General features: G+C 46.7%; 2 protein-coding genes across 2 annotated transcripts; both read right to left on the bottom strand.

The window, feature by feature from the left end:
• Positions 1-1475: 1475 nt before the first annotated feature.
• LOC120658010 lies at positions 1476-2261 on the bottom strand. The gene is made up of 2 exons (XM_039936211.1): positions 2004-2261; positions 1476-1898 (listed from the first exon to the last, which is right to left on the bottom strand). The coding sequence occupies exons 1-2, from the start codon at positions 2133-2135 to the stop codon at positions 1725-1727; spliced, it is 306 nt and encodes a 101-aa protein (XP_039792145.1). The 5' UTR covers positions 2136-2261; the 3' UTR covers positions 1476-1724.
• A 1185-nt stretch (positions 2262-3446) lies between these two features.
• Positions 3447-8008, bottom strand: LOC120645194 (probable protein phosphatase 2C 27). The gene is made up of 4 exons (XM_039921970.1): positions 7552-8008; positions 5227-5415; positions 4746-4957; positions 3447-4347 (listed from the first exon to the last, which is right to left on the bottom strand). Exons 1-4 carry the CDS (start codon positions 7618-7620, stop codon positions 3777-3779), a joined length of 1041 nt encoding a protein of 346 aa, XP_039777904.1. The 5' UTR covers positions 7621-8008; the 3' UTR covers positions 3447-3776.
• Positions 8009-13617: the final 5609 nt, after the last annotated feature.

Below are 13617 nucleotides of genomic sequence, written 5' to 3'. Positions count from 1 at the left end.
CCGCTCGCTACTCCTGTGACAGCTTTTATGTTCCTTGTTTAGTATTTAAACAAGGGCTTGGTATAGGACCGCAGGCCGGTAGGGTGTTTGCCTCCTTTGCTCCGTCGGCTGGGCTGGGTAAGCCTGGGCTGGGCACAACGTGTCGGACAGGGACGGGGGCCGTACGTCGCAGTCCGCCTGCCTCACACCGCGTGTGTGCTGTATCAACGTCGTGAGAGAGGTGGGGCGGATGATGGATGGTTTACATTACGTACCGGGACGGGAAGCAAATAAAGCGACCGCCAGAACAAATCAGGAGGAGAGGACGAAGCGGACACCCGGGCCAAACTGCCGACGACGGCGACCGGCGACTGGGACTCCGGCTACTTGGGCGCGCTGGCTTTGAGACAGTGCATCCGAACAGGGCCGAGAACCCGCCCACCTCAGTGCTGTTGGCCCCGCGTCGTGGAAACAAGGCCTCCCGCGGAACAGGCCCAACATAACCCACGACGCCGCAAGACTGGGCCGTGGCCCGTGGGCTGGCATTCACCCTTTACCACAAAAAGAAGCTTCGCACAATCCCTTCATATATATACTGCTTGATTTATACTCATCTTACTCACACACGTATTGCTCAGTGATTGCTCATCTTACTCACGAAACCAATCCTCATTGGTACTACTAGCACAGTAAAACGCATATTTGTTCAGTATTTTTTTTCTCAGCCCTTACTTTACCCAGCTAAATAATTCATGCTCACCCATGCAATGTAGGGCACACAATTCTTTCTCTAACCTTCCTTTTTTTGGCCTTTGAGAACGTCATGTACCACATCCTCTGCTCTGCAGCCCCCAATTATCAGATGATAGATAGTATAATTAATTAGGCATGTGACGGAACCAGGCGAATACTCTAGTCCGGCCCGGACAGAAAGGACATCCCCGGCGAAGAACACTGCAGCTTATCCGGCGGTGGCGCGGCGGCCTCAAACCACGGCTCCGCCTGTGTGGAGTTGGTGTCGTCGCCTACTGGCGCGCGCGCGCGCGCGCGCGCACACACACCCCTTGGCCTGAGGGCATTACCAGCAGAGTGCGCGTCGGTAGCGCGCGCCAATTTACAACCGCCGACCAATTGCCGACGATCACAGCTCACCACTTCACTCAGCAGCCAGCAGGCCACAAAAAACATTTCGGCCTGGAAAGCATGTATGTGTCAACAACAACAAGGAAAGAGTCCGTACGGCTTGCTTGTTGTCTGCTGCTATCTGTTCTGCTCAGCGAATTTCTATTGCTATGGATGAATGAATTCCTGGCCTTACAGAAGTTACTGGAACTCTGCTTAAAAATCATCACATCTGGTGTTATCTGCAGTGCCAACATGCATGCTAATCGCATTGGCCGCATCTTGCGATTTTCAGTAGTGCATGCACAAGCTTTTGCTCACAGCTATCCAACGTTATCTGCTGCAGTAACATGACAGTGTGGACATGGACAAGCTAGCTTTGACAGCATCTTGATTCTTGAGTTCTTTTTGGCTTTGCCAAGCATTAGCGCATCAAAACTGTTACATTTCCCTTCAAGAGATGAAGAGGAGAAAAAAAAAAAGGATTGTCGCTCGCTAATCAAGCTCAGAATAAAGTAGCTATGGCAGCCTGCTACGGCTGCTGACTAATCTAGTACCTATCCTATTTCCTCTTTGCACAAAGGGAACAAACAAACTGATCGAGCGGCCAAAGACTGCGTCGCTCAGTGGTGCCTAGGTTCATGAACACTGGCGCCGTAGTAGTCTTCGTGGAACTCAGGCAGCTTGTGTGCTGTTGCCCTGACCTGCTCCTGTCCAGCGATGCTTTTCTTCGTCTCGCTCTCGCCTGCTGAGGTTTTAACGGGAGCGTCCTTTTGCGCCAAGTTCTCGCCTGGTTTCTGATAAATCACAGGAAGGCAAGCACGTCAGCATCCATTCCAAACGGCCAATGCACGAACATATTCATTCAGAGATTCAGACACTGAAGAATCAGGATGACTTACATTGACATTTTGCTGCTGCTTGCTGACCACGGCCCGGCTCTCCGCGTCCAATCTGATGGCTTCAGCCTCCATGCTCGCCAGCAACAGAAGCAAGAAGACGGCGGCGGCAGCCAATGGCAAGGAAGTCCTCATCTTTGTGCGGTGGAGAGAGTGCAAAGACACTTCAGAGACCGAGTGCTGTCGCTTTACTCCTCAGCTCAGTTGGGAACAGGCAAAGTGGTTTGAACTGAACTGAAGTACTGAACCCATCTGACCTACGACATGCCCTACTTATACACCTCCCTCCAGAACACCACCATGGCCCCATCCCAGTGATTGCTGTACTCATGTCTATCAGGATTCAGGAGTGGGCTGTCCAGACCTACAGCATAGAAAAACAAGCTGTGCTGTCTGTACCAACCAGTGTCGTCAACTGACGCATCCATGCGAGACGCTAACTTAGTTTATGCCACCCCTGTCGCCCTTTACGGAAGGCCGCACGCACGAAATTTGGGCCGTGTTTAGGCCACTGGTCCCTGGATTAGGTACACTGATGCTGAACCTGCAAGCACTAAGCTCCCAGCGGTTCTCTGTCCAGTCTCGCCATCCCCTGGAATGTTGCGCGCCTGTCTTGCGGCTCATCGGCAGAGGCTGCGTATTTGTTCGCGTGTCCCTTGAGAAAAGCTCGCACGGGGAGGGGAGAAGAGACGAGCGCGCGCGCCTGGTAAGCCGGGCTGGCTCGTCTGGACGGAGCGTCTAGCTGTTTCTGAATTCTGAATGCGCGTGGCCAGACAGCAAATGTCTCGAGGGGGAGGGGAAGATAAAGAATGCAGCCTGCTGCAGGTGAGAGCATGAGCAGAAAGGAGGCATTGACCTGGGTCAGGGAACCATGTCGCCGGTAAGCGAGTGCAGCAGTTTGGGGATAAGTGTCAGTGAGCAGACATTAGGAGCTAATGCTAGGTTAGGGGATAGATCGAGAGAAGATCTATTGAAGATTAGTAGCTGCAAAGCTGGCATCAAAAGGTGTGTCGGCGCACGGGCAGCGATCACGGTTGACCGGGCTCACGACGTTCACAATCACGCGCAGGTACAGAGCAGCATCGGTAGCCTGTCGGATCTGAACTCAAATCGAACAGTAATCATGATTCATGAAGAGTAACTGTGGCATCGGTAACCGATTGATTTTGACGATTTGCTTTGGCCTACCGGACGGTACCATGTGAAATCAATCAAATCTTGTCGAGCTCCCACTGTCAGATCTTGTTCAGGTTGTTTGGTTCAGTTGCTATCAGTACAGGTACAGCATCGCAAATCCTTGGTTAAGGATGATCATTATTTCATAATGGAATTTTTCAGTTCGAGAAGAGTCTGTTTGATAAACTTATACCACCGACAAAAGTTGCCAGAGCTATAACAAAATTTACCACCAGTAACATGAACCGCATATATCAGGGGGCGCACGCATTGCATAAGAGAACATTACTTCGATTACATTGATACTCCCAGCAAGGTTTTATTTACAAAAGGTCAGGGGAAAACATCGCATAATGAGCCACGAAAGCCCCCTGGATGCACACTGCTAACTCGTCCTTACCTAGCTCCAACTTTTATTATTCACAGCGCCTCACAATCAGCTAGTGAGATCTCAGATTCATTGGTTTATTCTCAGACAAGAATAGTCACTCTGGCATGTCGACAGACAGTTGCTGAACAGCACCAAGATACTGAAAATCACTACTTACAATTAACACTCAGCAATGTAGCACAACATCAGGGCTGGCGGCAATGGCGCCGTCACTGGCCTTCCAGGAGCACTCTGAGGTTGTGAAGCCCTTCAGCTGATATGCTACGTGCAACCCTGCCGGTCCTGTTCACTCTGGTCTGGGGAGGGGCCTCCTGGTGGAACGAAACCATCACTGCTGTTAGGTTGTCGCTGGCTCCCCGCCTTATTGCCTCATCGACGATCTCCCTGCAGCACAGCCTCAAGTCATTGTGGTCTTGTTGGAGCTTCCGTCGTGCGAAATCCACAGCATTTTGGTTTGAGAAGAAGTCCCAGATGCCATCACTGCCTATTATCAAGAACTCATCGTCCTTCGTCAATGTGATCATTTTCAGCTCTGGCTCAGCGCTCAAGGGCCCTCCAGGTTCACCCATCTCTTTCATGCCGTCGAGATGCCAGTCACCCAGTGCCCTAGTGACTGCCAGCTGACCGTTCAAATAACCATCATCGACATAGCCACCAAGCGACTCTACACGCTTTCTTTCATTGATGCAGCATGGCCTGTGGTCCTTGGACATTTCAATGGCAGTGCCACGCCGGGAAAGGACCGCTCGGCAGTCACCAGCATTAGCCACCAGAAGAGACCTGCACAAGATATGCTAGCAATAAGCATTGGCAATAACTTAAAAAGATTTTTTTTTAAGGAAGACGAGTTCTGTCCACTCTAGCTCACAGCAAAGCAGGAACCTGTAACATTGTGCATAGCTAAGATTGAGGATAAAATACTAACATAGGAGAAAATTTTCAGATGTGATGACCTAAGTTTCGACCGTTGATGAAAACTTTTATGCCTTTCAAGTGTTTTGACAGGAAGACAACTCCAATAATCCCAGATATTCATGCACCGAAAACTGGTAGAAACCTACAGTGAACTGAATCTCTACCATAAGCTTTAATTTTTTTTATCGGACTCGCATCTCCGATCATATGGGTTAGTGGATGACACCATAACTAGAGAGTTCGAGTTGAATGTGAAGCAATACCTTCCAAAAATCATCGCTGTAAGTGCTGTAGTTCCAGAAGAAAGGCCCTTGTGATGAGAAAATGTCTCTGCAAACTTACTATCAGTTTCCACAAATGACCTCTTGACCACCTTTTCAAGCTCAAGAGGAAAATCAGCATCTTCTACAATGATCCGTGGCAAGTTATCGCGGACATAATGGGCTGCATCTTTGCCACCATGTCCATCAAAGACCTGTGAATAGCAGATAAAGTGAGTCAGAGAACAGAAACAAAATATATTTCATTATTCCTGCAATTATGAAACATTGGGGAAGCAACTCTCTAATGGTACTGCTAGAAGGGGTTAGCGCAAACAGTAACCAAAATTTTCGCGATGCTGCAGGCACATTTTAGCATGGGTTCATTAAAATATACAAAAGGAAGATTGCTTCAGAATAACTCAAAGCCATATAATTTCCTTGTCGAGGTAGGAATGGAATATAAGAATGAATAGATAATTACCCCATAAAAGGAAATTACTTCATCATCCGCTGCTTTATAGCCAAAATTCTTTGCCATGTCAGAGATGCAGACATGGGCATCTTCCATGTAATCACGACCTCCGATATCAGACCACTCCCCTGACCGGATGAACGGGACAAAGTTCTGCTTGAAATCAACAGACACTGTGTTCTCACAAACTCTCTCCATCTGCGCATCATCCAAAAAAGGGTTAGAACACGGTGAAAGAAATACAAATAATAAAAAGCTACATGATATTCGATATAGAAACCAAGAAAACAAAGAGGCTAACTCCAAGGCAGATGAAATAAAAATTCTACCCCTGAATGTCCCCCCTGGCCAACAACTGGAAATCCCTAGAGATACTTGTTACCATCACAAAGAAAACACAATACTTATAGTAAGTAGCAATACAGCTAGTTGAAAGGGACATAGGAACGGAAGTCCAATTGTGCAAAGTTAGTAACAGAAGGCAGATCATTATTGGACAGAAAGGCTTCAAGTAACCATTTCTAGAGAGGGCAATCATAAACAAAACACCCAAGAATGCACGTACGCACTAGTTTGCAGCCTGTCTGTCTTTCAAATAAAAGTATTATAGCATCATATAAACTTGACAAAGGAGCAAACAGCTGTGACAATATGATAGGACAGCAGATGCTCCAGTAGTTCCACACAGTTCAGCTAATTAGCAGAGCCATGTAAAGTCTACAGGTGTGCATTCTTGGGCACCACTCCATAGTCCACTTCCTGTTTGCAACATCACTACCAAGTAAAGAGACAAAGCTACCCCATTAAGGTCAAATAGGTACCACGGGTCATCAGATGGCATTATGTACTTGAGAGCTATAGAGAAGAACATGGATCACTAAAGAGTTGTCCACAAAGTGCCCAATCAGGCGAGTGAACAACATGAGCCTCCTTTAAAACCCCTTTTTTGTTGAATTGACGAAGAAGTAAAGTGCTAACCGAACTTTGCCAGTACTGATTATTCTACCTGTACATGCTAAACATCATATCAGATGGCGGATTATCAGTAATTAATCAGTAATAATAGCATCTAAGCCACTCTTTTTTGGCATTTGACTTTGATCTGAGGTAAATCAAGTTAAGCAGTACAGTGTGAATTTTGGAGTACTGAATCTGAATGTTTCTGCTCGGTCAAATTGATAAATTCGTCACAGAATCAAAAGTACAAGGGGAACAGCGCAATGCAGAAACCAACAATTCGTCGGCAAGCGGGCATCCAAAAAGACATTATTTTTACGCAACCTGAACTTGTACTAGAAACTTCTCCCCGTTGAACAATTCAGAGCATCTTCCCTGTCACACCCAGGGTTTTATTTCCCAACCGGAAACCGGTTACCGCCGCCCTCCGGTACCGGTTTACCGGACCGGTTAGGCCGGTAACCGGTGGAAACCGGTTGAATTCAAATCCAAATTCAAATAAATTCAAATTTTCCCGTGCAACCGGTTCCGACCGGTTTACCGGCCGGTTTGACCGGTTTACCGGCCGGTTTTACCGGTTTACCGGCCGGTTTTACCGGTTTACCGGTCGGTTCGACCGGTTTGAAATTCAAACGCTCCCGTGCAACCGGTTTACCGGCCGGTTTTACCGGTTTACCGGCCGGTTTGACCGGTTTACCGGCCGGTTTGACCGGTTTGATCGGTGGGCCTTCATGGGCCGGCCCATTTTTTTTCTTTTTCTTTTTTGATTTAACTTTAAATTCTCACAAACTATACTAAATGAATGAATTTTTGAGAAAATTTGACACCATTAAATTCATCACACCTTGAAGTATTTTTAGGAATTTTTTGGGAATTTTTCATTTTTTGAATTCAAATTTAAAATTTGAATTTTGGCCGGTTGGGTACCGGCCGGAACCGGACCGGACCGGTTTGACCGGTAACCGGTCAAACCGGACCGGTTCCCACCGGTTAGGTTAACCTTGGTCACACCTAGTGCGTGTGAGAGGAAAGTACTGCTAAAATATACAGGAGTTCTTTAATTCCATTGGTGCTCCAATAAATAACTAACCTCTCCTATCTCCACTCTTGGGGTCCGGATTTTCAGAGAAAGCGAAAGAAAAGAGAAAGCATTTCAACATGAAAAGAACGACCCGGAAGCAACCACCACAGCGAAATTTGGTTTCGTATCCTCAATCGATTGAGGGATCCCGCCCCGACCGACGGAAACCCGCACGAATCGCCTACCAAAGAAAAGCATGAAATCCGGCAAGCGAGACCCGCAATAGATCACGAGGACTGCAAGCAACGAAGTCCTAGAAAAGTGGGGGGTGAGGAGCGGAGCAGGGCTATACGCACCGCGAAACCGGCGTGCTTGTCGATGTCCTGGTCTAGCCTCCCTGCGTCCTCCAGTCCCTCCACGCACATGTCGGGGGCGCCGCGCGATCCGGAACGAAAGGCACGCTCTCCTCGACGCGACGCAAAGAGCAAGAACTGCGGAGAGAGAGAGTCCCGGGCGGACAGGAGAAGCAGGAAGAAAAAGGCGGCGGCAGGAGCAGGATAAGAGGGGTGGCGCGGCGGTCGAATCCGAGGCGGAGGAGAGGAGGACGGCCGAGAGGGAGACGGAGACGGAGAAAGCGAGCAGGAATCCGAGTGTGAGGGAGGGAGCGCAATGGGAGGAGCGGAAGAGAAGATTCTTGGGAATATCGCGGATTTGGAAGGGGATTAACGGGCGATTACTGCTGGCGTGAAGAATCGTATGTGGGGGAGGGAGGTTGGAGAGAGGAACGACGGAAGAGATGAAGTGGAGGGCAAAGGGGGTATTTATGGAAGGGCGGTGAGAGCAGAAAAGCACGGGGTGGACACGGCGCCAGATAGTTTTTTATGCTTGCTCTTTCGGCTTTTTTCTTTTCTTTTCTTTTCTCCTCGGCTTGGGTGGGTCCCCGTCAAGGGGCTACTTAAATGGATTTTTCGTTTCACACGGGTTAGTGTTACTCCCTCCTTCCCCGTTTATAAGGCATGGTGGAACATGACACGGTCTTCTAAACAACACTTTGACCATTTATTTATCATATATTATATCACTTTTGATTATAAACTTATAATCATTGTAAAATATATTTGATTATGAATCCAATTATATGAAATTTGCATTATAAAAATAAAAATTTAATAGTCAAATTATTGGTCAAAGATGACAAGGTTTGAATCTTGATATACGTGTATGCCTTATAAACAGGGAAGGAGGGAGTATTTTTTTGATAAGATTTCCACGCGTTAGTTGAGAGAAAATCAAACATAGGCAGAGCAGAGCAAACCAACCCATCCGCTAAAGAAAATGTTAGCGTCTACTAGCCTGTTTTAACATTGTTTTGGTGGATACTTTTTCACAGCTGAGACGACCATGCATGTGTGTAAAAATAGCATGCCTTTCTTTGCTACTAGCAGTAAATCATGCGGAATCAGTTGATCATATGTAGGAGTACTTTTTGTAGGAGCGGCATGGTACACTTATTACGTGCTTTTTGAGAGCAAACGCGACGGCGACATGGAACACCAATAACGAACGTGAGGCTGGTATTCGTTGGATCTTAGTTGGTTACAGCGAGACCCACGACCTCATCAGCACATGGTTGCAGTTTTCTCTCCCTCCCTGGACGGCTGGACCATGCAATATTCATTGCATTCGGCAGGCTGGAGCTGGAATGGTGTGAGAAAAAAATACTGCTGGACTGGCTGTAGCTGGAACTGGTGGCTGGAGTGGTGTGAGAGGAAAATACTGTTGGGCTGGAGCTGGAGCTAGCTGCCGAACGCAGTGATTTTTCTGTTTCGGAGAGAGCACGAAAATATCCGTGCCGCTGCTGATGTACTGTCGAGAGTTGCAGTTTCCGCATGCTACTTCCCGTCAAGAAATACAAAGGAAATTAAAGGGTGGTTATTGTTGCCGTTGAATGCGAGTGACAGTGATCATATCATATCTAAGTGAATGCATGCAATTCCGAGAAGCCTTGACGTCTGCTACATATATCTGCCGCCATGGTGATGTTCCTTCTAGAACAATGACTAAGTAGTATATTTTTAGGCCGAGAGAAGCTTAATTATATTAGGCACTGCAGGTAGGTAAAAGGCAGTAGAAGATTGATCGGGAGAGGCAGCCAGGCAAGTTAGCGGGGTCGCCCGATAGGAGCCCAGCCCTAACAAAAGGCCCGGCCAAGCTAGCTAGTCCTGCCAGCAGGAACGCATCAGGAATAATCACTCCACCTAACGCACGCACGCACGCACGCGTGCCACAATCCGCAACTCCCGTGTGACTCTCGAGGCGGACACGCGTTCGAAGCAGGGCCGGCGAAAGTTCTTTTGGGGTGGACACGTATGCTTCTTGACCTCCGGGTGTCGCCGTGCCCGGCTGACACGACACTCGCGCGCACAGAAACCGGCAAATTTTGTTTGTTCCCCTGCGTGTTTACTCGTCACGTCAGCCGTCGATCCAAGGCCCCGTTTGGTTCTTCGCAACCGGTGCTACGAGAGAATCTTATATGTATAAAGTACTAAACGAAATTTATTTACAAAATCTTTTCACGGATAGATGTAATTTTTTGTGAGAATCTAATGACGGTAATTAATCTATGATTGGCTGCAGTAATACTACAGTAATCATCCTCTAATCATGCGATCAAATGTCTCATTAGATTCGTCTCGCGAAGTAGCACAAAGTTCTCAAGGTGATTTTGTAATTAGATTTTATTAATACTCGTAATTAATGGTCAAAATAGTACTATCATTAGCACAAATCAAACCAAACAGGCTCGAGAGGCGTCAGACCACCACACCCGGCTGCCGAGAGCCGAGAGCTCGGCTCGATAAGATCAAAGACAATACAAGCAGCTCGATCATGTCCGCACGTGCGAGCGAGGATATGGAAACATCTTTGGTTGTGTTTGGATCCAAACAACCAGTCGGAATAAATTACCCTGTAGTAATTCTGCAATTCACCGCCATTACATCACTAATCCTCTGCATGAGACTATTTATGAAACTGCATATATATAGCAATGTACTTGCTCTTAGCTAGAAAAATTATGACGACCGACACACGATTTTTATCCTGCAAAAAGTAGCAGGGAAGGGGGCGACGGCTCCCTTTCGAAATTAATAATCGCTGCGCGTGTCAAACCAAACTTATAAAACCGTCAACCACCGATGCATTATCCTTAGCAATTAATTAAAGTGATCTGGCTAATTATTAAGCGGTTGCGTTGACGATTTCTTTTTAGTTTGTCATAAAAAAAAACACTCCAAGTAAGAACTCCTAACCAACAGATTTTTTTTTTGAAAAAAAAAACACCAAGAAAGAGTTGCACAACAATTATTATTAGTATGCGTTGCTGTTTGGATTTGAGCTAAAGTTGCGTGTTACATTTTAGCACTCATTAGCACTTATATTTTTACTAAATTTTTTTAGTCTTAACTAATGTTTAGCTCACCATATTAGCACTCCTGTTTGGATACTATAATGCTAAACTTTAGCACTTTGAATCATTTAGCATTTGGATCCAAACATCAAATTAGCCGCCGCCGCAAAGACCCCATGTGTTTCATGAGCTTGGATGCGACTGAAATACGAGATGGCAGAGACGGGGCTGCAAATCTCTCCCCTCGAGCGTCCTCTACGCGCCCCGACCACCTGCAAGCTAGAATTGATAGATAGCGCCGGCGGCCGATGGCGACCGTGGCTAAGCTCCATCTCCATGCGCCGTGAATGAATGCACGATGGATGGATCCGATCGGTCACTGGCCGTCGATGAATGAATTTGCTTAGTTGGTTCGGTGGCACGTCCGATCCGGAAGAAGATTGTGGCTACGGCGCCGGTGCATGGATGGGCAACCGTGTTTGTGTTTCGCATCAGTGTCTGTCTGAATAGTTGAAGGTCAATAGGTCATGGCCGCTGAAACAAGAACCGGAAACAGTTCCAACCAAGTGGCGTTAGGTCTATTAATTAGTCATCCTTAATTAATAACAAATCTACGCCAGAAAGTGATTTAATTGCCAGCCTAAATTTTGCAGTAGACGTCTTCAAAAACCTTTAATTTTTGGAGGGCACAGCGACATGTTCCAGCAGACACACTTGATGGATCATGGGCAAGCCGCAAGCTTCTGGCCGAAGAAACTTGCAACGCATATAGATCTTTGCCCATTCTTGCAAGATACTAAAGCTCGATCGGTGACTTTTCCAAGCCAGTAGTGGAAGATAGCACTACAGATGCATGCATGTGGCCTTTTCTTTTTTTCTTTTTCCTTCAGATATACTATGTGGGCGTGCCACTACTCGTCCCAGGTCCTAACCTGACCTTTGCTATGATGTATTGCCCTTATCTCCATCTGCATGCCTCCCAGGCAACATCAAGCAACTTTTTTTACACAACCGGCTCGGCCGTGTGGAGTAGTGGAGACTTGTGGTCCAAGGAACTGTGGTATCTTTTGCCTCTTCTTTTGACAGATACCAAGCTTCATGCAGGTGCTATGCCCTTCGATCGTTCTCAGGTCAATGGAAGACTGCTACTCCCAACCTAATAAGAGCTACGCCACATTATTGCCACTAGCTTATCTCCATCTGCAGTGCACAACTTCACTGCACCATTCGTTGCCACGACAAGTCATTTTGTCTTGCCTTGGGATCATTCCTCCGTCGTGTCTACCTTGCAGGAACGTACTAGCTAGAGCATTCAAACTCACAAGACTTCGTGACAAGAGAGAAAAACCCTTAAGCCATTGTCAGGAAGGCAGGCAATACGTACGTACTGTAAGAAGAAACGAACAAAAAGGTACCTGTCGAAGATCGATCGGTGATGATCCGCCGGTCGATGTCGCATCGATCATGGGAGCAGAACAGATGATTGTATTTTCTGCAGGACATGACTATTCCAATCCAACAAATGAAGGACGACGATTCCTTTCCAACAAATGAATAATCGAATTGAGAAACAGGCATGGGATTGCAGCCGCACGTTCAGCTTTTCAGCAGATTCTTAGACTGCCCCGGTTCACACCTGCCGTCGCCATCAACGCCCAGAAAAACTATGTCTACTGCTGTGTAGGCTAGGATTCTCCACAGCTGATTTACACCCAGGATACGAGTAGAAAGCCACAAGCACACACCCGCTTGTGAGCATTTTTTTTTCAATTCAATCTTGACCACCAGAACAATCAGTGATAACTAGCTAGCTGCAATTAAGTTGGTAGCCATCGATCCATGAACGAATGATATCTTGTCAGACCGACCTTCAAAAAAAAAAACTTGTCAGACCCTCTTTTTGAGATGCAAATAAAGGATCTTGGTGCTCGTAGCGCTCACGCAGTCGCGCGGCCCCTGGAGATCGATGCAGTGCCGTGTGGGTCCTGATCAGCGAAAGGCCTCTCCTTACAAAAGCTGGTGATCGCAATGGATAGGATTGGGACGGCATAAAATCAGAGCACGAAAAGAGGAGGAAAGATCATAGGCTCGTACTACTGTTTATGTTAAGTGATCTTTCGTTCTAGCTACTAGGGGTAGCTTTCGCCCTTAACAATGGCGTGGGTTCTGATTCACCAAGCATCAGCTCCCTGTCCCTTCATGTTCGTTGGTGGATGGCACAAGACTGGGCTAGTGCCTAGTGATGAGCTGAGCTGATGCAATGTTGGCATCTCCTTTAACCTTTTTTTCCTGAACAAAAGAAAAAAAAAGGGTGTGATCTTAAAACCGAAATGCTCCAAGAGCCACTCCCTTTCCTGACTTTGTCCTGTGTGGAAGATAGATATATACAGTATTCGATTTGAAACAGGAAAATGCCACACTTTTGGGTCACTTTCATGTCACAGGCTCAAACTATTGTTCGCATAGTTTGTTGCCTTGCTTTCTTCACATCCACACAATATAAAATAAGCCAATCTTTGGTGATAAAGAAGAAACCAGTTTCAGGGATCTATGTCGGCACGTATGAGCATTTTCACAGAAAGTATGTGCAGCGCAATATATTTGCAAGACAAGATTGCTGAAGTAGTCCAATCATTCCCAATTAACTTCAGACCTGTATCTGAATGTGTGAGTTTGCAAAACTGCAGAGAAACCCAACAGATTGATGATCAGATGATGACTTTGCACATGGAATGTCTCAAAAACATTGTCGAAGAAGAAGCACAACTGGTCTCTCAGTCCGCTGATGTTAATGCGTGCTCCATTGGCAACTGCCATGCTGCTGCTGTTGCTCACTTGCTCTGTATCTCACCCATGGGCTCGCGGCTCAGCCGTTTTTTCTTTTTTATATTTTTAAAAAATAAAAATTTCAAAAATATATGTCTGTTCTGAAATATTTCAAAAATACCCCCGGTCGCCCGCATAGGGCGACATGCCCTAAGTGTAATTTTTTTCTTCAAATTTGCAACGAGGT

The sequence above is a fragment of the Panicum virgatum genome, chromosome 1K (assembly GCF_016808335.1).
Source record: "Panicum virgatum strain AP13 chromosome 1K, P.virgatum_v5, whole genome shotgun sequence".
NCBI lineage: Eukaryota > Viridiplantae > Streptophyta > Magnoliopsida > Poales > Poaceae > Panicum > Panicum virgatum.
Note: the sequence above shows the minus strand (reverse complement) of the source record. Positions and strands in the feature narration are given on the sequence as shown.